Source organism: Mustela nigripes, chromosome 16, assembly GCF_022355385.1.
Source record: "Mustela nigripes isolate SB6536 chromosome 16, MUSNIG.SB6536, whole genome shotgun sequence".
Lineage (NCBI taxonomy): Eukaryota > Metazoa > Chordata > Mammalia > Carnivora > Mustelidae > Mustela > Mustela nigripes.
This window is the reverse complement of record NC_081572.1, coordinates 56,163,024-56,190,787: the sequence shown is the minus strand read 5'-3', so window position 1 is coordinate 56,190,787 and position 27,764 is coordinate 56,163,024. Positions and strand designations below refer to the sequence as shown.

At 53.7% G+C, this 27,764-nt stretch overlaps 3 protein-coding genes across 4 annotated transcripts in view; 1 reads left to right on the top strand and 2 right to left on the bottom strand.

Moving 5' to 3' along the window:
- GLP2R (glucagon like peptide 2 receptor) overlaps positions 1–5,852 on the top strand; it is a 42,257-nt gene extending 36,405 nt beyond the window's left edge. Inside the window, exons 12-13 of the mRNA XM_059379457.1 lie at positions 4,444–4,485; positions 5,187–5,852. Of these exons, the coding sequence (XP_059235440.1) occupies positions 4,444–4,485; positions 5,187–5,525 (381 nt within the window). The 3' untranslated portion in view covers positions 5,526–5,852. The remainder of the gene's footprint in view (positions 1–4,443; positions 4,486–5,186) is intronic.
- A 5,403-nt stretch (positions 5,853–11,255) lies between these two features.
- RCVRN (recoverin) lies at positions 11,256–17,533 on the bottom strand. The gene is made up of 3 exons (XM_059379435.1): positions 17,139–17,533; positions 14,287–14,398; positions 11,256–11,673 (listed from the first exon to the last, which is right to left on the bottom strand). The coding sequence occupies exons 1-3, from the start codon at positions 17,517–17,519 to the stop codon at positions 11,558–11,560; spliced, it is 609 nt and encodes a 202-aa protein (XP_059235418.1). The 5' UTR covers positions 17,520–17,533; the 3' UTR covers positions 11,256–11,557.
- Positions 17,534–21,487: 3,954 nt separating this feature from the next.
- Positions 21,488–27,764, bottom strand: part of GAS7 (growth arrest specific 7) — a 199,242-nt gene continuing 192,965 nt past the window's right edge. For both annotated transcript variants that reach the window (XM_059380257.1, XM_059380258.1), the window contains exon 14: positions 21,488–27,750. In XM_059380257.1, coding sequence (XP_059236240.1) covers positions 27,637–27,750 — 114 coding nt within the window. In that variant the 3' untranslated portion in view covers positions 21,488–27,636. The remainder of the gene's footprint in view (positions 27,751–27,764) is intronic.

Below are 27,764 nucleotides of genomic sequence, written 5' to 3'. Positions count from 1 at the left end.
AAGTTTAACAAGGGGGATTTGAGGAATGAGACACCTGTCATGGGCTGTGATCATCTCTCACATATCTCTCTGGTGGACTGGAGGTTTGTGTATACTGCAAGGTTGCTTGCACACTCAGGAGGGACCAGAAGAATAGCCACATATCGCTGGCTAAACACAGGTTCCTGCACAAACACACACCCGGGAAACACAGGAGATGGAAAGTAAAAGCCACAGAAGATTTATAAGCTGTCTGAACTTGGAATGGGTCCCCGAAACCATGCACAGATCCATTGTCAAAGAGTCTGGAAGACTTACTGGTTTAAGGTGGTTGAGCACAACTTCTGACCCATCATTGACTAATCGTTAAGCTATTGTAAACAGGGGTGGGAATTCAGACTTAAACACAAAACCAAAAATTCTTGAAATGAGCACAGACAACAGTGACTGTGCACTGCAGGGGAGAAAAATTTCGCAGAGCTAGTGGCCCAGGCAAATTACTAAACAAACACCAGCAACCACCCAGGGACTGGGGAGTAGGGGATCAGATTGTAAAACGTCCGATTTTGAACAAGAAAAGAAAAAATTTATGAGCTATGCAGGGAAACAGAAAAGTGTGACCTATCATTAGGAAAAAGAAAAGCAGTCAATTGAAAATCTCTGAGAGGTCTCTTAGCAAACAAAGTATTTCAAAGAAGCTATTATAAATATGTTCAGGAAGGCTTGGCGGGCTCAGCTGGTGGAGCATGTGACTCTCATCTCAAGGCTGAAAAGTTGGGCCCCCTGGTGGGTGTAGAGATTACTTAAAAATAAATTCTTAAAAAAATATATGTTCAGGGGCACCTGGGTGGCTCAGTGGGTTAAGTCTCTGCCTTCACCTCAGGTCATGATCTCAGGGTCCTGGGATCGAGCCCCACATCGGGCTCTCTGTTCAGCAGGGAGCCTCTGCCTCCTTGTGATCTCTGTCTGTCAAATAAATAAATAAAATCTTTAAAAAAATATGTTCAAAGGATGAAAGAAACCATCTTTAAGGAATCAAAGAAAAGTATGATGACAAAGCTTCATTGATTAGGAAATCTCAATACAGAGAGCGAAATTGTAAAATAAGAACCAATCTGGGAAAATTCTGGAGTTGTAAAGTACCATAATGGAAATGAAAGAGACCCGGCTGGCTCAGTCGGTGAAGTGCCTGCCTTCAGCTCAGGTCATGAACCCAGGGGTCCTGGGATGGATTCCCGTGTCTGACTCCCTGCTCAGCTGGGAGCCTGCTTCTCCCTCTGCCTCTTCTGATCCCCCTGCTTGTGCTCATGCTCTCTCTTTCTCTCACATAAATAAATAAAGTCTTTAAAAAAAAAAAGGGGGAATCAGCCTGTCAGACTCCCCTGAAAAGAGAGCTTATTTCCGTCCTCCCACTGATGGCTATGTGACAAACTACCCTGAAGAGTCATGCCTTAAAGCAGGAACCGTGTTGTTATCTTTAATGAGTCTATAAGCTGGACCACCCGGGCTCAGCCGGAGCAATACTTTTGATACCTGCAATTCTTGAATGGGTTGCAAACATCTGAAAGCTCAAATGAGAACATCTTTGGGAACATCCCATCTTTGGGAACTTCCCAAATGACTCATTCCCATGGCTGGACATTGACCTAAGCTGTTGGCTGGGGCTCAGCTGAGGCGCTCAATCACAGAATCTTGGTTCTCTTCCATGTGGCCTCTCCTTCTACCTTGGGTATCTCACAGCCTGGCAGCTAGAACCTCAGAGCCTCCCCAGACCAGTGTTCTAAGAGGGAAAAGATAGAAGCTTCCGACATTCTTACGGCACAGGCTGGGAAGTCCCAGAATGTCGCTTCCACCATGTCCTGGTAGAAGAAGTCACAAGGTCATCCCAGATTCATGGGGAGGGAAAACAAGGTCCACTGCTTCATGTGAGGGTAGCATTGCCTACAGGGAGGGGAGAGATCCCGGGGGTTATTTCTGGAGATTGCCGCCCCCACCCCGCCACCGCCCACCATGCTGGATCCTTCGGTCCTGCAGCTAGAGCTCCGCCCACCACCATGCACCACAGAAGAACGTGAGGACCCAGGTTTTGCTCTGCAGACTGAGCAAGGAAACACACCGACAGAGCCCGTGCATGGACAGAAGCTTCCTACCTTCTCAGCACCCCTGCCTGCCCTGCTCCCCTTCATGCCACCAAGCCGAGGTGAGAGCATGCATAGGCAGAAGTGTGGGAGCATATCCGGTGAGTCATATCTCAGTGCATCAGCAGGAATTGGCACGGACCCCAGGCTGCCTCTCCTTGCTGCTTGGAGGCTCCTTCTCTCTTCCAAGTGCTTAGATAATTTCACTGTCAAGGGATCTTTGGAGAAGACTGCCAAGGAGGTGGTGACAGAGGAAGTGAAAGCCACCTGTTCGGTGGGACCACTCCCTTCACACTCCCTCTATCTAGAATCAGCATTACCCAGACTCCAGGAGCCTCCTAAAACAGTGAACCAAGAACCCAAAGGAGTAAAAAAAGCACATTTGTGATGTGGAATCCTCTCTTAGCCAACTCATTCATGGGGATCCTGACACATGAGGGCTACTCCTTCTACTCTCTACTCCTTTGCTCAGAGGCAAAGAGAACCCACACTTCTGATGGTCTATGAAGGCTGGGAACCTCCAGTGAGGCTGTCTGTGTGACAGTGGTAAACCCGCACCACCGTGCCCCTGTTCAGAAGCTTTCACCATGGAATAATGGATGCATAAGAGAAAGAAACCCTGTGCTGGTGGGCACACCACGGGACTGATGTCGGGATAGCCAGCTTGCAAGATCCCAAGCTTCCGTTAGAGCATAAGAATTTCCCCCCAAGGACAACATGGAACTCCTTTACAATTTCAACTCCTTTCCCAGTACCAAACCTCCCTTACTGGCCACAGGGGGTGAGAGAAACATGATCAAGAGAGACGGGAGAGTCAGCCTGCCCTGCGACCTTCACTCTTCAGTTGGAAATGTGTCCTTTCCTTGTGAGTCCTGGCATTTCACGAAGTTCCTCCCACAGACACTCAAGTGCCTGGGTCCTGCACACATATGGAGCCCCAGTACCTTAGACACACAGCCTAGGGGCCACAGATGCTTGCATCACGGGGGATGTTGTGGCACACGGGTTAGCACAGCTGGATCACATCTGGAAGCAGAGGAGTCAGGAAACATTGGAAGACAAACATTGGCTAGAGCAGCTTTGATTCCAGACTCCTGGCAGTTAATAGTGCATCCACAAAAATCTTCCCACATCAAGAAAAGTATCCCCTTACTTCAACTTCCCCAACACAGGTGTTTTGCAAATGGAAATGGATAAAGATGCCTGGTTTGCAGGGGCGGGGAGGGACAGCTAAGAACCCAAGTTGACCAATAATAACGATATAATTCTGGGGCCATGAAGAATATAATCAGCTCACAGCTCACAGTGACTGGAGAGGCTTCCAAAAATTGAGTGATCAGGAAAGACCTCTCTTTGAGGGGATGTTTGAGCTAAGTAAGACCTGGATTTTGAGAAGCCAGTTAGGCAGAGATGTAAGGGAAGAATTGTCCAGAAGACAGCATGAAGGGACCTCAGTAAGCAATGAATTGTGCTACTTAGTCTCCAACATGGCCCCCAAGGATCTTCGCCTCCTGGTACTCATGGCCCTGTGGAGTCCCAGCTGACACGGACTAGGGTTGACCTGCGTGACTGCTGAAGTATTGTGGACATGAAGGTGTGTGGCTTTTGGCCAGCTCATCAAGGTTCTAGCTTATACCTAGCTTCCTTGGATCACCTGCTCTGGGGGAAGCCAGCTCCCACGTCCCCAGACACTCACACAGCCCTGTGGGGGAGACTGAGGCCTCCCACCACCAACCAGCACCAACGTGGCAGGCATGGGAGCCATGTTGGAGGCAAGTCAAGCCTTCAGAACACGGACGCTCCAGCCAGCGTCTTGTCTGCAATGTGAACTCAAATTGGCCCTGCTTGGGTCCCATGCCCATTTGGGCTGATTGTGCTGGTGATGGCCATCCTAGGACATGGGGACCATGACTGAAAGCCCTGCTAGAAGCCCAGGGAGTAGGGCAAGATCAGCTCCCAAAAGGAAAGGATGCAATTCAAGCAAAAATTTAGCCAGTGCTCACTATGGACCTGTAGAAACGGGACAGTGTCTTGTACAGTATTGGATAATTGGATGACGAATATAGGGTCTTTGGGATTTAATGATCATTAACCGATAAACATCTGAGCAAGCACCTTGCTTGGTGCTTGGTGGGGATCAAAGTCAGAAGAGATCCCGGTGAAGTCCAAGTTAACGTAACCAGTGTGACCAACTCTAGTTTGCGCCAGCAATGTCATTGCCTGCCTGTTCCCCAGGGCTGCTAGGACGGGGCGGGCCTTTGCACCTTGCAGGCCACTCCCAGACATGTCTCGTCCTGAGTCACGCCACCTCCTCCTTTCCTTGCAGGGATTACTCGTGGCCCTGCAGTATTGCTTTGCCAATGGAGAGGTACGTCTCCGGAGCCACCCTCCAGGTCCCGGTGAGACTGGGGCTAGCATCCTGCTGCCCCTGGAGGTTTCTGGTTATGTGATGGGGGGTGTGTAGTGACTGGGGCAAATAGGCACTGTGACCCCCCAGTAGGGAAAGCAGGAAGCAGCCCAGATGGCCCGGAGAAGGTGTCGGGATGCGTCAAAGGGTCTCAGAACCCAGCCCTAACCCTGCTGGGGACACCTGGAGAGCATTAAGTGTACCAGATGGACCCGCTTGAACTTTGGAGTCCAAAAATCTGGACTCTGGCTGTGTCTCACCCACTGTAGCTCTTTGGGCCTCAATTTCCTTATCTGTAAAACGGGAATAGTGGCTGTCCCTGCCGTATGGCATGGCCTTGGGCTTGCAGGGCTCCTGGTGAGGGCCCAGGACCTGCTAACTATGGTGACTTCTGTTATTATGATTATTATTATGACCAGTTCTCTGCTCTCCTGGAAAGAGGCTTGAAAGGGAGAAGGCACGTGGCTTCCACCTGGCTTTAGGAGTGGGTGATATTTCCAATCCCCTTTCACCCACCAGAATGTTGACTTCCGGACAGCAAAACCCTCTTCTCTCCTGCTCACTGCTGCCACCCCTGTCTTCCGGCGGGGGGCGACCTGTCCACCAGGCAGGTGTCCCTTGCCTCGTGCAGCACAGTAACCTGCCCTCTTCTCCCTCCGCAGGTGAAGGCAGAGCTGCGGAAGCACTGGGTCCGCTTCCTGCTCGCCCGCCACTTGGGCTGCAGGGCCTGGGTCCTGGAGAAGAACTTCCGATTCCTGGGGAAATGTCCCAAGAAGCTGTCCCAGGCGGACGGCACGGGGACGCTCCAGAAGCTGCAGACCTCATCGGGCGGCGATGGGCAGCTCCTGCACCTGTCCGTGCACGGCCTCGGGGGGCGGGACGCCCGGGCCCCGCGGGGACACGCAGCCTGGCCAAGGGGCAGCAGCGTATCCGAGAGCAGCGAGGGGGACTTCACCCTGACCCACACCATGGAGGAGATTCTCGAAGAGAGCGAGATCTAGGCTGGAGGCCCACCGCCCCGGCTCTGCTCCCCAGTGGTAGGGGACAGTGCAGAGTCATCAGTCTCCCCCACGCACCATGCCCACTTTGGCAGGAAGTTCATGCCCAGGTGTCTCATGCTTCAGACCCGGCGTGGACGGTGCTCTGGAGGCTGAGCAGGGCCTGGGGGATTAGGGTCAGGCTGAGTGACTGAGACCGCACAGCCGAAACCACAGAAAGAACATTCCAGGGAAACACGCGTTAACGCCTGGAAGTGTCGCTTTTAGAGTGTGCAAAATGCATGTGTGGGCGGGCGGGTCCGTTGCCATGGGACTAGATCCTGCCTTACATCAGCGGGAGGGGAAGGTAGGGTACTCACAAGTCTGGCTGCCAGGTTTAGCAGTTAAAATACATAATGCTCAATTACGTTGGCATTGCCGATACAAGAATAATCTTATTGTGGAGTATGCATTATCTGTAATTTGAATTAAGTCCTACGTGGGGGAATTTCACCTGGAAACTCCATGGTCAAGGACACAGCACTCCGGGGCAGGGACTAGCGTAAGGCAAGTGAGGAACTCGGTTTAGGTACCAGATTTAAAATAGCACCGGGAAAAAAAAAAAACAAAACCCATTGTTGAGATAGGTAATAATTTTAACCCATTTTAAACACTAAAATCCATAAAGCTGCTGCAGATGGGCCATTTCTAAAGATAACTTTTTATTAGGACAAGGCCAGGGTGAGGGTTAAGACCAGCGAGGTGAGCTCAGGCAAAGGCAGAGTCTGATCCTGACTTTATTGAAAATGTTGTCATCTCACCCATCATGGACTTCTGGGCGTGAATTTCTATTTTTTCGACGATTCTGCCAAAATATGATTTCTCTTGGTGATTGCGTGTTTTGGCCCTCTCCCCGCCCCGAGTCCCAGCTCTGTTTTCCCAAAGGAGAAACTGAAGCAGAAGCATTAGGCAAGTGCCTAACCAAACACAGTCTTATTTCGGTGCCCAGGTTATCCCTCGTTAAATCATTAAAGAACGTGTCCTTCCAATTTCTCCTTGTTTCCAATGTCCCTGCCTTTTCCGGCCAGGTCCGTTAGCTCCTAGAGATCTAGGGTCTTGCTGTGTTCTTAGTCTGCATCCAGCATAACGGGTCCAGAGCCAGTGCTCAGCATACACTCGTCAGTGACACAGGACAGAGATGTCTTCGGGAACATCTGATGCTGTCCAGGGTCCATTACCTGGCCTCAGATAGGCGATGGAACTTTTTTATAATCCTCCCCACTCATCACTCGGTAAATGGGGGTGGCGTACACACACACATAGAAACACACACCGCTTGCTCTTGTCTTGCTAAACATTAAAGTAACAAGTTTATTTAAGTTGGTTTGTATTGGATGATTCTTTGACACATGTTTTGCCCTGCTGCTAAAGGTCTCTTTTGCCCTGGAGAACCTGGTGCGCTGTTCTCCAACAGGACTGGAAGAAAGGGCTGTGGCACCAAGCCTCTTTGGGGACAGAGAGGAGTAGGCAGAGGGGTAAGGGACAGAGGTCAGAGGTCAAAAGGGCAGGAGATAAATGTCTCTCCTCATCTCAACCACCGTCTCGATCATTCACTCCGCTTGTTGCTTTGAAGATCTGGCCTAGTGGTCTCAATCCTGGCATGACAATCTCCTGAGGAACTTTCTAGAAACACTGACACCTAGGCCTGAGCCAGAGATTCTGAACGGAACTGGTCTGAAGGAGCCTGGGCGTTGGTATTTTTATAAACTCTTGAGTGATTCTATTCTTTTTTTTTTTTAACCGTGGTAAAATAGATGTAACACAAAATTTTCCATTTTAACCATTTTTAAGTCTACAGTTCAGCGGCATTGAGTGCATCCACACTATTGCCCAACCATCTCCAGAACTTTCTCACCTTCCCAAACTGAAACTCTGTCCCCATTAAACACCAACACCCCATGTCCCCACCCCAGCCCCTTGCCACTGCCATTGTACTTCCTGTGATGACCCGAGACACATTACATAAGCAGAATCACATAGTATTTGTTTTCTTGTGACCGGCCTATCTCCCTCAGAGCCGTGCTCTCAAGGTTCATCTGTGTTGAAGCACATACTAGAACTTCCTTTCAATGGCAGAGTAATATTCCATCGTATGGATAAAATTTTCCATCCATTCACCAGTTGTTGGACATTTGGGTCACTTCCCCATTTTAGCTACTGTAAATAATGCCACTGTGAACAAGTGTGTGCAAAAGATTCTGTCTGAGCCTCTGTTTTCAATTCTTAGGGAAAATAGATGTCTAGAAGGAGAACGGCTGAGTCATACGGTCCTTTTGTTTAACACTGTGAGGAACCACCGAGCTGTTCTCCCCACCAGCCGTACCATTTTGTATTCCCACCAAGGATGCATGAGAGTTCCAATTTATCCGCCTCTCCTTGCCAACGCTTACTTTCTACTTTTTTGATAATCACCATTCTAACGGGTATGATGTGATAGCTAGGGTAGTTTTAATTTGAGTTTCTCTGGTAACTAAAAATATTAAGTGTCTTTTCATGTGATCATTGACCACTGACCCGTCTTCTCTGGAGAAATGTCTATTCAAGCTCTTTGCCCATTTTTAAAAATCAGGTTATATGAGTATTTGTTGTTGTTGTTGAGTTGTTGAATTTCTTTGGTTATTCTGGATTTTAATTCCTTATCAGATATATAATTTGCAAATATTTCCTTCTATTGTATAAGCTGTCTCTTCTCTCTCTTGATGACAAAAGCTTTTGGTCATGATGAGGTCCAATTTATCTGTTGGTTTTCTATTGCCTGTGTTTCAGGGCCATGGCCACCTGACTAGTTTTCATTTGTGACCAGGGTTGAAGACATCAGAGAAGGTTTCTAGGTGAAACCCCCCTCACCCCCCCCCCCCACCGCCAAAAAAAACTCACAATCCTCTGAAGTCCAAATAATCAGGTCTTTCCACCTGTGACATATATAGCTCAGAAATTCTACCCTAAAAACAGACTTGATTCTCACAACTCTGAGCAATAATCGATATAGGTGTGTTTGGTCCAGTTTTGCGGAGGTTTTTAGTTTAGTTTTGTTTCTTGAAGGGTGGGCATCCCAACAGAGCCTTCCCTGGGCTCATCTGATAAATCTGTGTGGCCTCCAAGGGACAGAAATGGAGGTGGAGTGGGCAGTATAGTGTCTGTGTCCCCATGTGGCTCCATGGACAGGGTCTGAGTCCTGGTGAGCAAAGGGAAGCCACGGATGACATCTAAAAGAGCCATTGCCAGGAGACAATGGCAAAAGCTCTTTCTGTGACACATGGTGCTCCCCGTAGTCCAAACCATAAATTATAACCGAGAAGGTTCACCAGCAGCCCAGCACATAGCTCGGGCACTTCAGAAATACTGTAGCCTCAGTTGTGGTGAGAATGTGTTGTCTGATATAACAATGGCACCTGGCATTGATGGACCTACAGGTGACTCTGTTGAAGACACCACCTAGGATTGCTAAGACATACCAAGTGGTCACTGCACAAGAGGCTGGATCCTGGGAGAGCAGTTTGGGTTACTGTTTTTGAACAGACCCATTTCTACCCTGGAGCTTACATGTATGTGAGGAAGCAGAAGTTCCGACATGAAGTGACTTCCCCCAAGGTCTCTGGAATGGACCTCTATTTTTACAATCTATCCCTTTTATACTAATAGTATCCAAACTTTCCTCTTGGGAACCTCACATCTCCCGACTCCCAGTTCATGATTTTTGAGCTGTCTCAACTCCACCTTCAGCCCCAAGGCTGGCCACAAAAATCTGCTTAGCCAATGCCAGCAGGACCTCTACTTGGCATCAGATATTGGGATGGGCACATCACCAATGAGAGCCACTGAGAGATAGTCTCTCACCACTGAGAGAGCCAATGAGAACCAACAGGCCAATGAGAGCCCAACTCCAGCTGGGACTCTCAACAGAAAGCCACTTATTTTTTTCTTGTTTTTTTGCTGACACTAGAACCATAAAGAAGTAAGCCTGCATCTGCTGGTGGCCATCTTGCCAGAACCATAAGAGCCTGCCTGATAATGGAGCCACCATGGCAGAGAGCAGGACCAGGAGATGGAGAGGAACCCTGAGATGTTGTTGGAGCCCCTCGATTAAACCAGACCTAAAGCTAGTGCTACCCTGGGATTTCTTTTCAATGAGTTGATAAATTCCTATTTGTGCCATAGCAGTTTGTGTTGGGCCTTCTGTCCCTTGGATCCAGAAGAGTCCTGATGACATAGCTCAACACCACCTCCATGTCCTTCTCTTTTCTTCAGTCTAGTTGGACTTTGCACTGCTTCTGGATTCTCTGAGCATTTTCCCACAGAGTACCCTAGAGTTGTACAGGACCCAGCCTGAGTGGCCCTGCCACCCCAAACTAACAGAAGACATGCTAGTCGCATTAGCACTGCTGAGCTCTCCACTGGACCTAGAAGATCCAGTGGCCCCTTTATGTCTCTCGTTGAACCATAGACCCACAAGGTTATTATGCAGTGTCTCTGCTTTCAAACTCAAACCAGCAGGGAGGAGGAAGGGGGATCACCCCCAACACTCATAAGTGGAGACTCCCCTGCCTCAGGGACAGGGGGTGGTTGCATATAGTTCAGTGAAGTGTCTGGGACCTCCATATATTTTTCTGACCTCATTTTGGAACTTAAGGCTGGAGAGTAGATGGGCCTTCACAACAAGGAGAACAAGGATATTGAGAGCCCACTGGGGGCATTCCAAGGTGTCCCAGGCTCTGGAGCTCTGACAAGGTGATATAGGCCAGTGGGCAGCCCTGGCCCGCCTTTGCTTATTAGCTGACTCATCATGGGGAAACTACTTGCTCTCTCTGGGTCTCCTTTTCCTCGCCTTTAAAATGAGCACCCCCACCTCTCCCACCATATCAAACCTGAACCTGCCATTACCACCTGAAACCAGGGACCCTCCCTGACCTTCCCATTTTGGTAGATGGCATTTCTATTCACCCAGCACCCGGACCACACACACCTGTGCCATACTGCTCCTCCCTCCTCCTCCTGCAGCCTTTCAAGAAGATGCTACCTTCTAAGTATCTCCAGAGCCATCCCACTCTCTCAAGTCTGCCCCCCACCTCCACTGAGGACCCCTCGGGTGACTATAAAAGCTAGTCTCCAGGTTCCCTGCCCCCAGCCTTTCCTCTCTGACTTATTTCCACCCGAACAGAAGTCCCTCCTACTTCAAACCCCATAATGGTATCCACTACCCCCATGAGGAACCTCTATCTTTCCAGGGGCTGCAGAAAAGCCTGGCATGGTCTGGTCCCTGTTTACCTTCTAGAGGTAACTCACAGCTGGCTCTCCCTCCTCCCTCAGCTCCTTCCTAGGCTCCTCCCTCACTCTCCGGCAGGACCGGCCTTCTACCCTAGAACTGGGCATGCTCATTCCTCCTTCAGGGTCTCTGTGGGCTGCCCTCTGGGTCACCATGCTACCCGCCCCCCCCCCCCCCCCCCCCGTCCACTGGGCCTTAATTTCGATGTATCCGGGAACACCTTCCCTGTCCCTCTGAAGGAGCCAGCCCCTCCCGCAGCACTTGGCACATCTCCAGGGTCACCACACCGCCTGGAGTGGCTTCTTCTAGGTCCATAGTCCCCCCCAACCCCCACCCCATGCAGCCTCCAGTCTCCACCTTGGTCCCACCACCCTGGCCCATGACTGCAGGGGCAATTCGTCCTCGTCTCTGAGGCTGAGCCATCAGAAAATATCTCCTTTTCCAGTTCAAGAATGACGGGTCAGCTGGGTGCCCAGCTCCTCTCGCATTTATTGGAAACTGCTTACCCAGCAACCCACAAAGGAGCTTACACGGGGGTGATACTGAGGACTCCTGTGACCTAATCCTGGGATTATCATGGAGGCCTGGGCCGAGGGCAGGGGAGAGGAGGTGGTGTGATAAAATAGGAGGGACGCTAAGGCCTAGGAAGCCCCCTTGGCCCCTGGGGCGTGCTCACATGCTCACCGGGGTTTCTGCGCCGGGGGAGGGGTGGGGGCGGGGCCGAGCAGTGACATCAGGTTTTCTTCTCCTTCAATTTTTCCTTCACTTTTTGAGGCTCAAATTGGATCAGTCGCAGAATTTCCTTGTTGGCCATGGTCCCCTCGATGAACTCTTCCTCTGTAAGTTTATCTGTGCATTTGGGGGGGAAAAGGTCGCAGTCAGGATCAGCTGTTTCAAGCTGTGGCGAGGCTGACAGTGGCCAGGGTGCCCAGTGCAGAGGTATCTGTTACGAAAACACTGAGTCTCGGTGTCCTCCCAGGGTACCGACCTCCGCCCCTGCATACCCAGCTCCTCCCCCAGGACGCCTGGACCTCCCCACCAACCAGCAGCGAGAGGGTTAATAACCTCTGTGACGGCCTCTTCTGATTGGTCGGCGCCTTTGCCCCCCGCAGGTTCTTAAATATTTTGACTATTACCCTAGTGCGGAAGCTTGGAGTTTGGGGGGGAAACTTCTGGGGGACGGAGCAGAGCCAACAATCTCTATGGATATGTGGGAGGGGAAACAAGATCCATCCAGGAGTAGAGACTGAAAAATGAGGGGTCCGGTGTGGTCCAGGGAGAGCCTGGCTTGTGGAGAGCGGTCTCTCTACCTCCTTCCCAGCACAGGGCTGACAGCTTCTCTGTGCCAGAGCCACTGTGCTGGGACGGAGGCCACCGCAGGGGGTGGCCCAGGAAGGAGTGAGATAAAGCCCCCGCCCCTGGGGAGACTCTTGGTCTGATGGGGAAGACAGCTGCACGTCCAAATAACTCTGGAAAGAGACAGGTGCTCCTTTCTGCTTACGGGGATGCTCACAGTGCCTGCACATAGTAGAAGCTTAAACAAAGCTTAGCTGAACCCAACCGGATTTCCACTTGGACATCCTTAATCCCTCTGGGGTCCAGCTCTGGTCAGGGCAATAAAATTTGGGTTTTAAAGCCCCAGCTGCTCTATCAGCCTCACACAGAGCTTGAAACTCCCACAGTCAGGGCCCCGTTGGGGAGTGAGGCATCGTCTCCAGAGGGGACATCTGAAGATAGCAGCCCCCACACACCACCGGTCTCCAGGTCTCCCGGCTCCCTTGACTCTGACTTTTACCTGGGCCAGTTTTCAGGTTAACAAGTAGAACAGGGGACCTGACACCTGCCAGACCTGGATTAAAGAGCCAGAGACGGGGGTGGGGGGCAGGTGTGCCACAGTTTGCAAGGGAGGAGGAGGGGAAGGTCCTCAAGGTGTTGTGGGGGGGGAGGGGTAACATCAGGGCAGGGACTACTACACCTACCCAGCGAAAATTAAGGAGGTGCTTACTTTCAGGGAGGTGCGAGCCCAGGAGTAGCAGCTGAGAATGAGTGCCTCCTTAAATATTCTGCCCAGACCTCCCCTGCCTCCCCCAGCTTTGGCCCCAGTGACAGTGAGCTCCTTGCTTCTCAGCCTTCTTCCTGGACTGCAGCTTAGTGGAACCCAGGCCATCTGTACCTGCCCTTAGCTACCGTCCTGCTCAGGCCAGCCCCCAAGATCACAAAGGGTGCCAATACGTAGGTCCTAGAGTGAGACACTTCAGATGTTCAAAATCTCCCGCCGACCTCTCTGTTAGAGAACCAGGTGATGAAGCCCCAGTAGGCTTCGTATCCCTATGTGGCAACAACCAGCAGGAGACCACCAGGCCACATGTCCACTGTCCACGACTGGCCAGTCCCTCCACATCAGAGGGCTCCTCTCCCTTCACCCTCCGGGGGCCCTGATGGCCATGTGAGCTTGCAGCCCCCCTCCACCCCGCCCAACCCCACCCCCTTCTACAGTATCCTTCCTGCCTTGGCCATGACCCTCACGCCCCAGCAGACCAGCAGACCAGCTGCCTTGTTCTGGAATCCATCGCTACTTTCAGGAAGAAACCAGCTGCCCACGGGCTGCTCCCAGTCCAAGACGGACCAAGGCAGCTGACCGAGACAAGCTGGACCCTGGAAGAAGGGGGCTTGAGGATGCCTCCGGGGGCTTTGCCAAAGCTTTCCCACAAGGGTGGGAGCTTGCTTTTCTCTGTGCCCAGAGTCCCACCTGCTCTACAGTCTGGGTGTTCCCAGGCTCCTCCAGCTCCCTGCCCACTCCCCCCCACCCCCAGGCCCTCCTTCAATGAACCTCCCTGCTTCTCAGGGGGACCCAGACTAACTCACTGGAGTGAAAGCAGGTAAACTGAGATCCCACTTCCTTTGTACTCGATGCTAATCCAGACGCAGACCAGGCTGAGGTTTGCCTTGTCCCAGCTATGCAGAAAGCACTCTGGAAACCAAGTAAAGTGCACCCCAGTGTCTAGGATGGATGAGCAATCCGTTTAAACAGAAAGTGGTTTGCTGTGCCTCCAGCCCCACCAGCACACGTGCACGCAAGCCTACAGAGCTGCGGTCCTGACTTTTGACCACTGCCTTCCCTGGGCGCTGACACTGTTCTAAGTTGCCTTTCCCTCCCCAGTGCTCCAGAATTCAGGGCCTTTCCTCTGCCCCAGAGAGCTCAGGGGGTAATGGACTTGGAAGAGCAAAGGGAATGTGGCATCGGTCCCCATCAGCAGCAGAGCTGGCCTGTCTGCTTACTGACCCCTACCATCCCAACCCCCCAGGCACCCCAGGACCTCAGGCAGCCCCTCAGTGCATGCTGGGATGAAGTGTCCCTGGTCCTGCCCAGGCACTGGTCCTCGGAGAACCAGTCTCATTGGGGTCTCTGGGAAAGAGCCTATGACTGTAAAACCAAAGGTTGTGAAAGGGGAAAGAATTCACCATCATCTTTCTTTCCGAAGAACCCCCAGATCTTGTCGGCTCGCTTCTCTGGCGTGTTTTCATCTTCCGGGAGGTGCTTCACGTCCTCGGGATTGATCATTTTGAAAATAGCCTGCACCAAAGAAAGAGGAAATTATCAGAAGGAGCAGCAGGGGCTGGGCATCCCCCTACCTGCCCTCTCAGTGGCAGAGGCTAAAATGCAGATGCCCAGGCCCCAGGCTGCCCCTATGAGGAGGGGAGTGGGGCCAGGACACCTGTCTTTTTGAGATCCCAGAAGGGACAGGGAACGGGGTGGAGGGGTGAAGGCGTCTGCTAACAGGTGTTTTGTCCCTTTCAGTACCTTTTGAATTTCCTGTCCATATAGACACATTACTTCCCTTTTATTAAAAAAAAATGAGGGTAAGAAACAAATGATGACGATGACGATGATTCCACAGCAGCCCCCAGGGTGGCAGCTGGTGAACCGCTACCTTGAACCCTATGGCTCGGAAGTGTTAGACTATCAGCCGGCTTCTTTGGGGTCCGGGTCGTGCCTCAGTTGTCCAGCCGGGTCCCCCAGCGGTAATAACGGCTAAACTTCGTCAAAACCTAACCCACACCACACTTCTAAGCCTTTTTACATGTCACCCCCGCAGCAGCCCTATGAGATGGGTATTATCAGTTCTGTTTTACAGATGAAGATACTGAGGCACACCGGCCGGCTAGACGTCTCCCCGGCTAGAAGCAGAGGAGCAGAGATTCTAACCCAGGCAGGCTGGTTCTAGAACCTTCATTCTCGGCCTACACCGTTGGAGGGAATCCTAGGGGCTGGGGAAGGGAGAGGGACAAGGTGGGGTCTCCGTGTGCCCTCCGCGCTCCAGGTTACGAGGATCCCACCAGCTCAGTAACTCCCGGTGCGGCCAGGCTGGAGTGGGCACTCAGACGGTGGTCCCGAGCCTGTGCCAGCCTGCATGCTCAGCGTGGGGGCAAGCTCGGGGTGCAGACAGGCGTGCTGGGTGGGAGTCGGGAACAGCTTGTAGATACTCAGGCAGGGGCAGGAATGCCTGTGAAACTAGCCCCCGCCCCCTCCCCCACATGCTATAGCAAGAGGAGCAAAGCCGGCAGCTCCGGGTGGCAGGCTGGGCTGGCAGTGCTCAGAGCCCAGGGGTGCCCAGCAACGAAGTGTAGGGGGTGACTCCCCTAATGCCTCTCTCAGTCCTGAGCCTGGGGAACCTCGTGCGCCCCAGGGCTAAACCCTGGGAGTGCCTGCCTGCTCCGTCTGCCTTCTGACTCCAAGGACAGATGGTCAGGTCTGGGAGAAGGAGCCGTTGGTCCCTACTCTGGGCCCCAGAGATTTTTCCAAGACCAGGTAGCTAGTTGGTTGCAGGGCTGGGATTAGAACCTGTAGCATCGGACTCCCGGGGCCATGAGCCTGTGATCTAGTGAATTACAGAGCCTGGGCTTCATCTTGCGCTGCCTCAGCCCTGGGTTCTATGGGACCTGCCCCTCCCTGGCCCTCCCCTTCCTCTTCTTTTTCCCCCCGGGAGCACCAGCTCTAGGCCGCTGCTGGGTCTGGCATCCTGCAGGGGATTCTGAGGTCGTGTTCCCTGTCCCTGGCCACCTGCCAGTCCGGGGGTGTGGTGTGCCCAGATGCAGGTGATGTTTCCCGCTCTTTACGGGAGGCCCTAGCCGAGTTTGTTGCCCACAGGCTGCCTGCTTGGCCACTTGGTCCGTGGTCTCTCCTCGTCAGGGGGAGAATCGTGCAAACGCAAGCAGGTGTACAAAAGCACCAAAAGATGAGATAAAACACAAACGACGTTCTCTCCTCTTACCGGGAAGAGAATTAGGGGAATGAAGCAAGGATTTGGGGTGGGTGTGCTCAGAGATGCCAGGAAAAGAGACCAAGTGAAGGGAAATACAAATGACCTCAGGGGGAAAAAAAAAACCCAGAAACGTCCCAATTGTCCAAAAATACAGAGCTGGTTAAGTAACATGATGGCCCTTTCATGAGACGGAATGCAAAGCCGCAGTTCAAGATGGTTTTGAAGAAGAAGATACCTTCATAGCGGAAACATAAAACAGCAACTGAAAAAAGGTCAGATATGTCACCGTTCCAAAATTATTTTTTAAATTTATGTACAGATAAAGGGCCGGGAAGATAAACAGCAACAGGTTTGACAGTAGCTCCCTCCAGATGGTGAGATTAAGGGCAACGCCAGCCGTCTGCTTCATCCACTGCCACATTTCACAAATTACTGACCTCTTAAATAAAGCTTTTCCTAAGACCCCTAAAGTCTTCACAACAGATGATCTGACACAGGGCCCGTGGGGACAGGAAGGAGGGTGTGTTGGAAGCGCGCGCCGGCAAGGAGCCGGTGGCTCAGTCCAGAACCTGGAGCTGGCGGAGGAAGCCAAGCCGGGGGGGGGGGGGGGGGGGGTGAAATGGCCTGTCCCAGCCAATGAAGACCGTGAGGACTAGGAACCCACATTTCATGGCCCCCCAAGTTAGCCTCCTTCTACTCTGTATTGGAAACATGTACTTAAAACTAATTGTGGAAGACTATGTATTTGTGCCATTGGAGGTTTGGGAGGACAGTTTAATGAAAACAGGAAGGAAGGAAACAGGGAGGAAAGGGAGAAAACACTATATAATTAACAGGAAACACCCAGATTCTTCTTTAGGAGGAAGGCGAGGCTGTGGGGAAGTGACCAGCCTCCATCCGAGTCAGTGTCCTGGAGACCCCGTGCACCTGGAGCCCGGGAGCCCCAGCGCCTGCATCCCCCAGCTCCGCCTGGCCAGCCCCGGCCCCACCGCGTCCAGGACCCCAGACCCCAGCAGAGCCCAGGCCCGCCATGCGGAGGCGGAGACTGACCATGACGATCTCCAGCACTTCGCCCTTGCTGATGGCCCCGTTGCCGTCCACGTCGTAGAGGGAGAAGGCCCACTCGAGCTTCTGGTTGGTCTTGCCCGCCGAGGTCATGTGTAGGGCGATGACGTACTCCTTGAAGTCCAGGGTGCCGTCGCTGTTGGCGTCGAAGCTCCGGAACACATGTTGGGCGTAGGCCTTGGGGTCGGCCTCGGGGAAGAACTTGGCGTAGATCTTCTGGAACTCCTGCCGCGTGATGCGGCCGCTGGGGCACTCCTTCAGGAAGGACTGGTACCAGGAGCTCAGCTCCTCCTCTGTGAACTTGGTGTTCAGCTGCAGCTCCTCCAGGATCTCCTTGGACAGGGCCCCACTCTTGCTGTTCCCCATGGGTGAGGCCGCGCAGGCCCGGCCGGGCTGCGGTGGCTGGGCCGGCGGGTGGGAGGGACGTGGTCTCCCGGCCGCCAAGGGCCGGCTGCTGCTGGAGACGGTCGCCGAGGTGCTGGCGGATTAGAGGATTTGTGGCCGCTTCACTCCTGTACTTGGAGGGAGGAGTGGCCAGGGTGGCGGTGGGGGGGCAGCTCCAAGACCCCCCCCCCCCCCCCCCCCCCCCCGAGATTAAAAGAAAGTGCTGACAGCAGGGGGGCCAATCCATCTTGGCCTTGGGGAGGACAGGACAGGAGGTCAGAAGTTTCAGAGCCAAAGCCTTGGCCCTCCCTGTTACCCTGTGTCCGTCCCTTCTCCCTTACTCCAGCTCTCCGGGAACCACGCTGCTCAGAGCCTGTCTTCCCCCCCAAAGTCTGAGGCTCCCATGGGCAAGAACTGAGCTCTATACTGTAGTCGTTCAAAGCCAGGCTCTGGACCCAGCCCGGGTTCCAATCCCAGCTTTGCTGCTTGCTGGCTGTGTGCCCCCTAGGTGTGTTTCTTACCCTCTCTCTGCCTAGAATGCTCTCCTAATCCTTCAGCCTCCTCAAATGTCACCTTCTCGGCAAGGCCTGGACTGACCACTCCATTTACAACGGCACACCCCCATCCCCAACCATCCGCACCTCCCAACCCCGCTTGATTTTTCTTCCTCTCAGGTACACCTTCTGACTCTCTTTGAATTACCTGTGTGCTGTGCATGTCCACATCCCAACAAAATCTCCGAGAAGGCAGGGAATCTGTCTGTTCCGTTCCCAGCGGCATCTCCACTGCCAGCAGCGTGCCCGGCAGGATGGGAACCCCCATGTGAATATTCTTTGACTGAACAGGCATAATAATAGTTTGTCCCTCACTGTCACGTTGAGGCTAAACTGAACTAATATGTACAACACACTTAGAACAGAACCAGGCACACGGTCAGTGCTAAAGACGTGTTAGTTGTTGGTATTGTTCATCTGGGATGGAAATCAAAACCTAAAGGGCCCGCGGGGGGCCGGCAGGTGAAGTGATGAGTGAAGCAGGTGAATCGGGGTCAATGGGGAGTGGTGAGGCCTGAGGCACCTAACGGAAGGGGCTGCCCATGTTCAAAGCCGTTGAGTGTGGTCATTCGGGAGTATGGTGCAGTGGTTCTAGACTTTTCAGTCCTGACCCCTGTGGCTCCAGAGGATTTCTCAGGAGGCCTTAATGCTAGGGGGTGTGTGTGTGTGGGTGTGTTTCAGTGTCTGTGTGTACTTCCTATTTTTTCCCATCAGTTTGTGAGAGCGTATCATTTCTTAATAAAAGACCTTTCTTTTTTTTTTTTTTTTATAGACTTTCCGTATCCTGTAGCAAAGCGTTTAATCTCAAGAACAATTGAAAAAGGACTGTCACCACACTCGGAAACTAACCAACCAACCCACCCACCCACCCCAGCCCATGAAAGGTGAGGCCCCCGGGATTTACCCCTTGTCTCCGTGGTGGTTGGGGCGCCCCCTGGTGGGGAGCCTGGGTGGTTCAGTTGGTTAAGCCTCTGACTCTTGGTTTCCACAAAGGTCATGATCTCAGGGTGGGGGGATCCAGCCCCACGTTGTGGAGTCTGCTGGAGAGTCTCTCCCTCTGCCCCTCCCCACTGCATGCTCTAAATAAAAAAAATAAATAATCTTAAAAAAAAAAAGAAAAGAAAAAAAGAAGTGCCTCTTGGTGCTGAGCCTGTCCATACCGAGTCTGCAGATCGGGGGAGGCTGATGTTACAGGCATGGAGCCCCAAAAGGCAGGCAGCCTGCCGGGGTTCCATGGCTGCTATATGGCAAAGCCAGAAGGAAAGCTCTGGTCGGCCAGGCTCCCCGTTCAGGGTCTTCTCACTACATCACAACAACTCCTTTCTCAAGGAGGCCTGAGTGATGGGGCTGTGGGTGAGGACCTGGGGTCACCAGGTGGGCAACGAGATAGGGGATGGGCCCTGGGTTAATGCAGGAGGCAGCTAGAGCCCCCCCCCGTCCCCCCTCCGTTCCTCCCCTGCCCTCCCCATACTGTCCGCCCGCCCCCACCCCAGGGCCTTCTGCTCTGGCTGAGGGCAATGAGGAAGGAGCCAGCCCCAGGTGGGAAGTAGCCTTGCACTTTAGGCTGGAGTTCCTCAGGCTGCTGTACCCCCGAGGGGCCCGGCTCCTGGATGGGACCACAGGCAGCTGTGTTGATGCTGCTGAGAGAGGGGTCAGGACCTGGGGGTTTGTTTGAAAACCTGCATAAACATCTTCTATCAGAGGGAGAGTTTATACTCATGCTCCTTAGCCAAACAAGTTGTTGGAGATGATGTATTGTGAACGGATTTGTTAAGTCTGAGCTGGGGCCATAAACTCTCCTCAGACCCCAAAGGAAGGCTGCTAGGGGGAAGCCTGCCCCCCACCCCCACAGAGGACCTCAGTTTGTGACAGCCCCTCCCGGCCTCACCGTGGGGAGATGTGGTCTCTTCTCAGGGGCTGGCCTTGTCCTCTCCTCCCCACCCCAACCCCGCCAAGCCAGGAGCTCCGTCTGGGCTGCCAGCCTGGGCCATTCCCCAGCGCTCACCCTCACTCCCCTACCTGCCCCTACTCTGGGCTGAAGGACAAGACTGCCCTTCCTCCCATGGCCTGGAACCAGAGCCTGAACCCCAGTAAGCACTGAGCCGGGAAAGGGGGTACAGGAGGGTGGGTGGGTGGCGGAGAATGGGAAAGCACACTCCTCCCACGGTCCTCCCGTTGCAGGAAACGGCAGTCCATCCTGTCGGTGGCTTGGGCGGAAATCCTGAGTCATCCTCGGTACCCCCTGTCACGCCCCACCCCAATCCGTCGAGACGTTGGGGCTACCTTCAGAGCGCATTCAGACCCTGAACCGCCCCCTCCTCCTCTGTGATCGTGACCTGTGGGCACCATTGTCCCCTCTCGGACCAGCTTCTTTGCCTGCCTGCTTCTGCCTTGTCCCCAGCAGTCCTGCAAGCCAGCCCTCCAGCCATGAAGTCAGGCCCCATGCTCCTTGGCTTGGACCCCCCAGCGTGAAAGCCCTTCAAGGGCCCGCTTCCCCCACCCCCACCATCCCTCCTCTATGGCCTCGCTGCCCCCAACCCAGTAGGTGTCCCTCCCCCACCCCCACTGCCTATAACCCAGCCATGTCCTGCCTGGAACATTCTTCCTGCAGCTACCTCCTGGGCTCCCCCCAGCCCCCACCCCAGGTCCCCTTGCCTTTGAGCAAACGTCACCTTGCGAACGAGGCTGTCCCTACCCACCCTACTTAATGCATCTTATCCAGGGTCCTCCCAGAAACCACCCGTACTTATACCCTGCCTGGTCCTTCTTTCTCAGGCTGGATTAGTTACTCTGTGGACTTTCTAGCAGGGACTCTCTCCCTGCTAGAAAGCCACCTACCTCCAGGAGAGCGGGGCTCTTTATCTGGTCCACTCGCTGACGTGTTCACACTACCTAAAGCCGTGTCTGGCATGTAGTAGGTGCTTAATTGTTGCAAGAGTGGATGGATAAATGGATGGATGGATGGTCGGATGGGGAAAGAGGGAACCGCCAGGATCCCTGTCCGTCCACAGGGACAGAAGTCGCCAAGGGGAGGGGGCCAAGAGGGGCCAGATATTGTGGGTCTAGCAGCACAGTGCCCATCTCGGTGGGTGGGGGGGGGGGGGGTCCACATCCAGACGCCCTCAGCTAAGACATCAGGCACAAAATTATCGCCACCCCTGGGAGCCTGGAGGACTGCTGAGACCATTTATACAAAGGAGAGGGTGACAGTCCCTCCAGGAAGGAGGGTCACCCAGCAGGACCCAGTGTCTCCGGACAGTTTATTTTACATGGGATGAGTCTAACCATCTTGAGTGTACACACAGAGCCAAAGTGGGGGGGGGGGGGAATGAGAGAGCATCTCACTTCCTGAAAACCCTTTAGAATAATGCAAAACAAGTATATATAGCGAACGCCTTCAAAATTTAAACCCTTTAAACATTTAATTCTTTAGCATTAATACACACAAATGCTGTTACGGGAGGTGGGGGCGGGGGGAGAGGGGGACGGGCAGGTTACAGCCTCTATAGGGATCGGAGTTTCAACAGTGTTACTTATAAATTATAGTACATCAATTTTATTTACTGATCTAGGCAGCCAGAGGGTGGAAAGATATACAATGTGGAGTAAACACATTCATACCGGGATGAGGAATGCTGGCAGGAGACACGGCTTTTTTAACATTAAAAATGTATAAAGTATTTAGCAAAAGTTACAGAAAACAGACCAAATAAGCAAGTTTATTTTGTTAGAAAATCCCACTGTCGTAGGGTTTGCTGATGTGCTCGTCTGTGAAAGGACTGCCCCCCCTACCCTCCTACCCCACCCCGCTATCATCTCCTTCCTCAGGGAAGGGAAGAGATGCAGATTTGGGACCCAGTCGCCAAGGGTGGCTGGTGTCCCTTTGAATGTCTGTTCCTGGGTCCAGATGGCTGCCTGGAGACCACAGCTCCCAGCAGCTGGTCTGCTGCGTGGGATGCTGGAAAGGGCGTGTCTCCGCTTACTTGACAGAGGGAGTAAGGAGGTCCCAGGAGGGAATGTGACTTTAGTTTGGGTTTCAGGACCCACGAGGTGGTGGACCGGGGACAGTCCAGTGCTCTCAACCTGGCGCCGAATGCTTTCCCTCTCCATCCCCATGATGGCACCTGTGTGCCCAGACCCTCTGAAGACCCACTACTGCTATCCTGTTAGGACTGCCCCTCCAACACAAGGGATCAGCGTCCCCCAAACCACACCCAAAGAAAGACCCAAAGACGCCCCCAGCCCCCTCAGAGGCACCTCCCAACAAGGACTCCTTTCTAAGCCCCAGCATCAAAAGGGTTAGGGAAAACAAAACATCCGTTCCTGTCACCTCATTCTCACCCAGACCTGCTGCAGCAGGAGGGGGGTCCTTCACCTTCAGGAAAAGGCCAGACAGAAGCAATACTCCCATGGGGGCGGGGGCCAAGAATCATCCCTGGCAAAACTCAACTCAGATGTGCCCAAGAACGGGGTCCCGCAGACTTGGGCTCCACGGCCCACCCCTCCCCGCCTGCCCTGGCCCCAGGAATGTCTTCCGTTGGCTCGGAGGGCTACCTGGTTGCTTCCAAGGGCTCACCTCTCCTCTAGCAGGGCACCATCAAGACCCGATTGGGAGGAGTTGTCACCTGGCGGTGGGGAGATCATGCTCCTTGCCTGCCCGGTTGGCTGGGTTCGGGCTCATCTCTGCCACTATCTGCCACTCCCTCCCTGTCCCGGGGGGCTGCAGGCACAGGCTTGGCTCGGTGTGACCACCAGCTCAGCAAGGGTCCAGCAGTGCCAAGCAGCTCACGGGAAGAGGCTTTGTCTCCATCCTGCTTGCCTTGGTCCTTGGAAATAGACCTCAGGACATGAGATCTAAGATCGGGGTTGGCGGGGAGACCCCGAAGGTAATGACGTACAAGTGTTCCTTTCAGGGCCCTAGGCAGAACTCCCTCATTCTCAACAGCTCGGGAAACTCTTAATTTTAGCTCCATTCATGTCTAAACGAGAGAAGCACCAGGGGATCCCTCTAGGGAGGACTTCAGACATCACCATGCACAAGCATGCCGATGGGGCTCAGGACAGGCATGATAGTGTCAGGTACAGACCTGGAGAAATGAGAAGGGGAGGAGGGAGAGCAGTAGCTGGAGGAGACTGGGGACACCAGAAGGCACAGCTGTGGCCTGCTGATGGAGAAACAGAGATCCGGGGAGAGGTCACGGCCAGCCCAAGGTTGCCCTCTGCGTTTCCACCTGCACTCTGTCCATTCACCTTCCACGCCCCCCTCATGAGGTTCAGTAGAAGTCGAAGGCCGTGTGAGCTGAAGCGAGTCCCCCTCCCTCCCCAGGAGTGCATGGATCTACCAGCCAAGGTGCAAACTTTGGGATGCAGCAGAAGTGGGAGGCACCCCTCCCCCAGCCCCCCAGCCCTTTTCCGCACAAAAACCTATAATGAACCACGAGGGCAAGTGTGAGCTCCAAGAATGATGGCGGGCACGGCTGGCATTGGAGGAGCCTTGGGAAGCACAGGGAGCAGCCGTGCAAACAAGCTGAGGACCCCAGGTCCGGAGCCTCTAAGCCAAACAACGCATTTCACAAGCGAGGAAGCCCATGGTTCGCCCGTGTGACAGCGTGCGATTCCACGAGACATGGGACGTGATAGGGACGCACACAACATGGGTGACCCGAAGCATGAAGCCAAGGGAAAGCAGCCAGACATCAGGGGCTCCTTTCATAGGATATTCTAGAAAAGGCAACCCCATAGGGTCTGACAATACACTGGGGGCCGCCGGGGTGGGGGGGCAGGAAGGGGAGCAGGTGTGGATGATCAGCTCTTAAAGGAGCTGGAGGGAATTTTCAGGCGTGAGAGAAACAGGATGATGATTTCAGTGGTGGTTGTAAGACTGCAGGGTTGTCAAAATTCACGGAACCCTATACAGTAGGGTGCATTCCACCCTAGGTCAGTAAACTTTAATACTGTATGTTTAAAAAGCTCAATCTGAAAAACAAAACAAAACCAAAAAAACCAAGGTGGTAGGTCTGGGAGGGGCGGGAGGATTCAGGGGATACGCTGGTCTGTACCCCACTTAACACGCCTCAAGTGCTTTCCCTACCTACCTAACCATCAGCGGGTCTGAAGAATCCTGTTTAAACTCTCCCTGTCAAGGCCACTCACGGCTGGAAGTAAAATCACATCAACAAGCCAAAGTCTTGGACGTCCTTTGAAGTTTATGGCTTGTATTTCCAAGAAGGGACTTTGGTTCCGCCAAAATTCTTTCGTACCCATCCACTAAGCTAGTAATTGATTGGTTTTCACAAAGGGAAGAGAAACAGCCGTCCTCCCCACTGGTTTGGGAGTGTGGACACTTGTTTTTTTGCTCGCTCCGGTCATGAACCAGCCCCAGGGAGAAGCGCCTCCTTGAGCAGAGATCCTCCTGGCCCGACAGGCACTAGGTGGGGGACACAAAGAAGCCCAAGGTGGTCCCACGGGCAGCTGGCCCTCATGGTCCGGTCATCCAGGGCTTGGCAAGACTGATCAAGAGTGACGGAAGGAACAAGTGGCTTTGCCTGGAGGTTGTTGCGCCAACCAACACACTTTGAACACCATTTATCTTAGAGATTTCCCCCCCACCCAAAATCAAATGCAATCATGTCTTATAGGAGGCAGGAAGAAAGGGCTCACTTGTTCTTAGAGGACCACGGATGTGCCCGGAATATTCCAGACACTCAGCACAAGCCCGGCCACACGCTCTTCTATCCTGAACACCGACATTGACAAGAATAAAGGAACTGGATAGAGGGCTACTCCGGAGCCCTGGGGTGTTCTAGACCTCAGCCTCGTCTTGGTTCACCCAGAGTGGGAGCCCCGTTAACAGACCCTGCTCCTCACTCCCTGGGTTCATGGGGCATCCCTGGGCTTCGTTCTTTCCTGTCAAGTGAGGAGAGTTATTTAAAAGAAACGAGAGAAATCTGAGATCTGAGTTGCATCCAGACTGTGAGGGACAAGGGATTCCATCCTTAGGGTCCACCTTCCACCCAGCCAGGAAACACCACCCGGTGGTGGTTTGAGTTAGGATGACAGGCTCCAAGGGGGTTAAACGTGGAAGGGGTGCCATGCTCCCATTCCACAGAGAGATCTAGAGAGCCCCCGCCTCCACAGAGAACAGAGGAGACGGGGAAAGAGCGTGTGTCCTGCATGTAGCTACAGTTCTGTGCCCATAGGATGCCTGGCTTGACTCCAGTATCTGCTCAGTGGACGAACAAATGAATGCAGGTCTACCAGCCCAACAGAGAGAATCCCTAGAAACCTCAACTTTGCAAAGAACGCTCGTACATGAAGGTCAAGGTTACTGACCTGCCAGACTCCCAGAGAAAACATACGTCTATGCAGAAAGGAGAGATGCTGGGCTTTCCCCTGCCCTGTGTTGTCCCCAAAACTCACTAAGCTCTTTGATGAAGGAAGGAGCACAGAGAAAAAAGAAAATAATGTGAGGAGGCTAATGAGCTCGGGCTGAGGGGTGGGGGTGGTTAGGAGGCGGGGAAGAACGACTTCAGAAAACCCACACTGGGCCAATTCAGGTTCCCCTGGAGAGGCAAGAGAGCCCCCTCCCCCCTGTCTCAGGGAGGACCAGAAGACTCAGGAATCCTCGCAAGGGAGAAAAAAAAAAAAAAAAACCAATGAGCCGTATCACACTCAAAATATCTATGTTAGTAACAAGGCTATTGGCTTGAGCACTTGAAAATCACCCACAAATTAGTCCACTCGGTCACAAGGCAATTCCTACCAGCACCCATTGTTCATAGACAAACCAAGACAGAACATCCTAAAATCAGTTGCTGGTGTCATGGCCCAACCCCCAATCCCGAAGGAGCGGTCCTTCCTGTCAGGGACAGATCCAACCTCCACACTGACCTTCTTGGTTGGGATGGTTCAACAGGACAAGCGACAAAGCGTGGCTTACTCTAGGATACTGGGCATCTTTCTAAACTGTGAGAGCCTAATTCTGTCTCAGAGAAAGAACGAGGTGACAAAAGACTCAAGATGAGTGAATCATCAACTCCTGGCATGAAGACCGAGGGACCCAGAAGTTGTGCTCTTAGGACCCTACCCTTGTAGGGGGCATATGGGTGCTGGACGTCCAAAGTCCTCAAGGGGAAATATGAGTGAAGAAGGATGGGTTCTCAGGGCGTGGGTTCTGGGCTAGCATCTGTCCCCTGCTGGCCAAGTGACCACCTTCGGGGTGTGAGGTGTGGGTGGACACTGGAGTGTCACCACTTCTTCAGGTCCCTTGGTGTGGATTCTCAGGGTTGGACATGGTGGAGAACGGGGTTTGCTGTGTTTCTATAAAGGGAGGGACGGATGAGCGGTGTCCTGAATGCTTCTCATGTCCCGCCCAGATCCGCGTTTCCCAGGAATGAGGAGGTGGGGAAAGGGGAAGGCGGTACCAGCACCAAGCAGGGCTCCGTGCGGGGCTCCGGAACGTGCAGGACAACATGAGGCTGGGGTGGCAGGACACTGGCTTGGAAGGGGACACCCCGTGGAGACCGTGAGAGCCTGTCCTCTCTGTGCCATGCCCACCAGGGAGAGAAAGCCACACGGGGAACCCCCCCCCCCCCCCCCCTCCCCAAACACAAGCAGGTGGAGCTCTCTGCGGGGGATGGGCAGGGGTGACCGAGAGCCATCCCAACCCATCTCCCACAGGGGACTGGGCCAGCCCCGTGAGGAGCCTGGGACGGGGGCAGGGGTGGGCAGCGGGAGCCTTCCTGAGGAAGCAGGGAAGTGTGGGATGGAGTGGGGTCTCCAGCCGGAGACTCGACAGGAGATGCCTGACCTAGCGTGAGACGTGACTCAACACTCCGACTTGTGCTGAATGAGGTAGTGCCAGCCCGACCTCTCCAGGCAGGGTCTGACTGCGCGGAGAGGGGCCAGGCCTTATTCCCAAGACCCCAGATGATGGAAAAGGGGCCAAGAGCCAGGAAGTGAGCTCCCAGAATGCGACAGGGAAAAAAAAAAAATAGAAGAGGGTGGGCTGGGCTGCAAAGAATTCTGGGTGTGGGGGGGCTGTTGAGCTGAGCGGTGCCTTCCTGCAACAATTCTGATCATGATACTTGGTTGGAGACAGGGACCTTTCCCCCACGACCATCCAAAGCCCAGGACACAGGGGACCAGCTAGACAGAGGGCCTCGGGGCTTCCAGGGGCACACGTGGGTGACGCGGCTGGCTCTGGGTGGGGAGGTGACCCCTGCGGGGCTCGGCAGGGACCACCAAGCTCCAGCCTCAGTGTGTCCCTGGTGCAGCAAACATAGCGCAGGAGTCGGGGGGCTTCCGCCTTGGGGACAAGGGCGGGGCTGTGGATCCGTCTTCTCGGCCTGGGCGCACTGGCCGCTCCCAGCAGGGCCTCCCTTCTGGAATCACCCCGGCTCGGTAGACCAGGACCAGGACCAGGACAGTGGGTGGGAGGGCAGGTGTACTCGGCAGCGGGCCCCGTGGCGGGCGCGGCCACCTCCTCTCCATGGGACCCCCAGCCCCTCTCCTTGGCAGGACCCCCCGGGGCCGTGCGTGCCCATCTAAATCTCCATGTCCACGGGGCGGATGTTGCCTGTCTTGTGCTCTCGGACCCACAGCTCCCTGTCTTTGGCTGGATCCACTTTTCGAAGCAGCTGGTCCACAGGCTCAACTGTCTGCAAGGGACGGA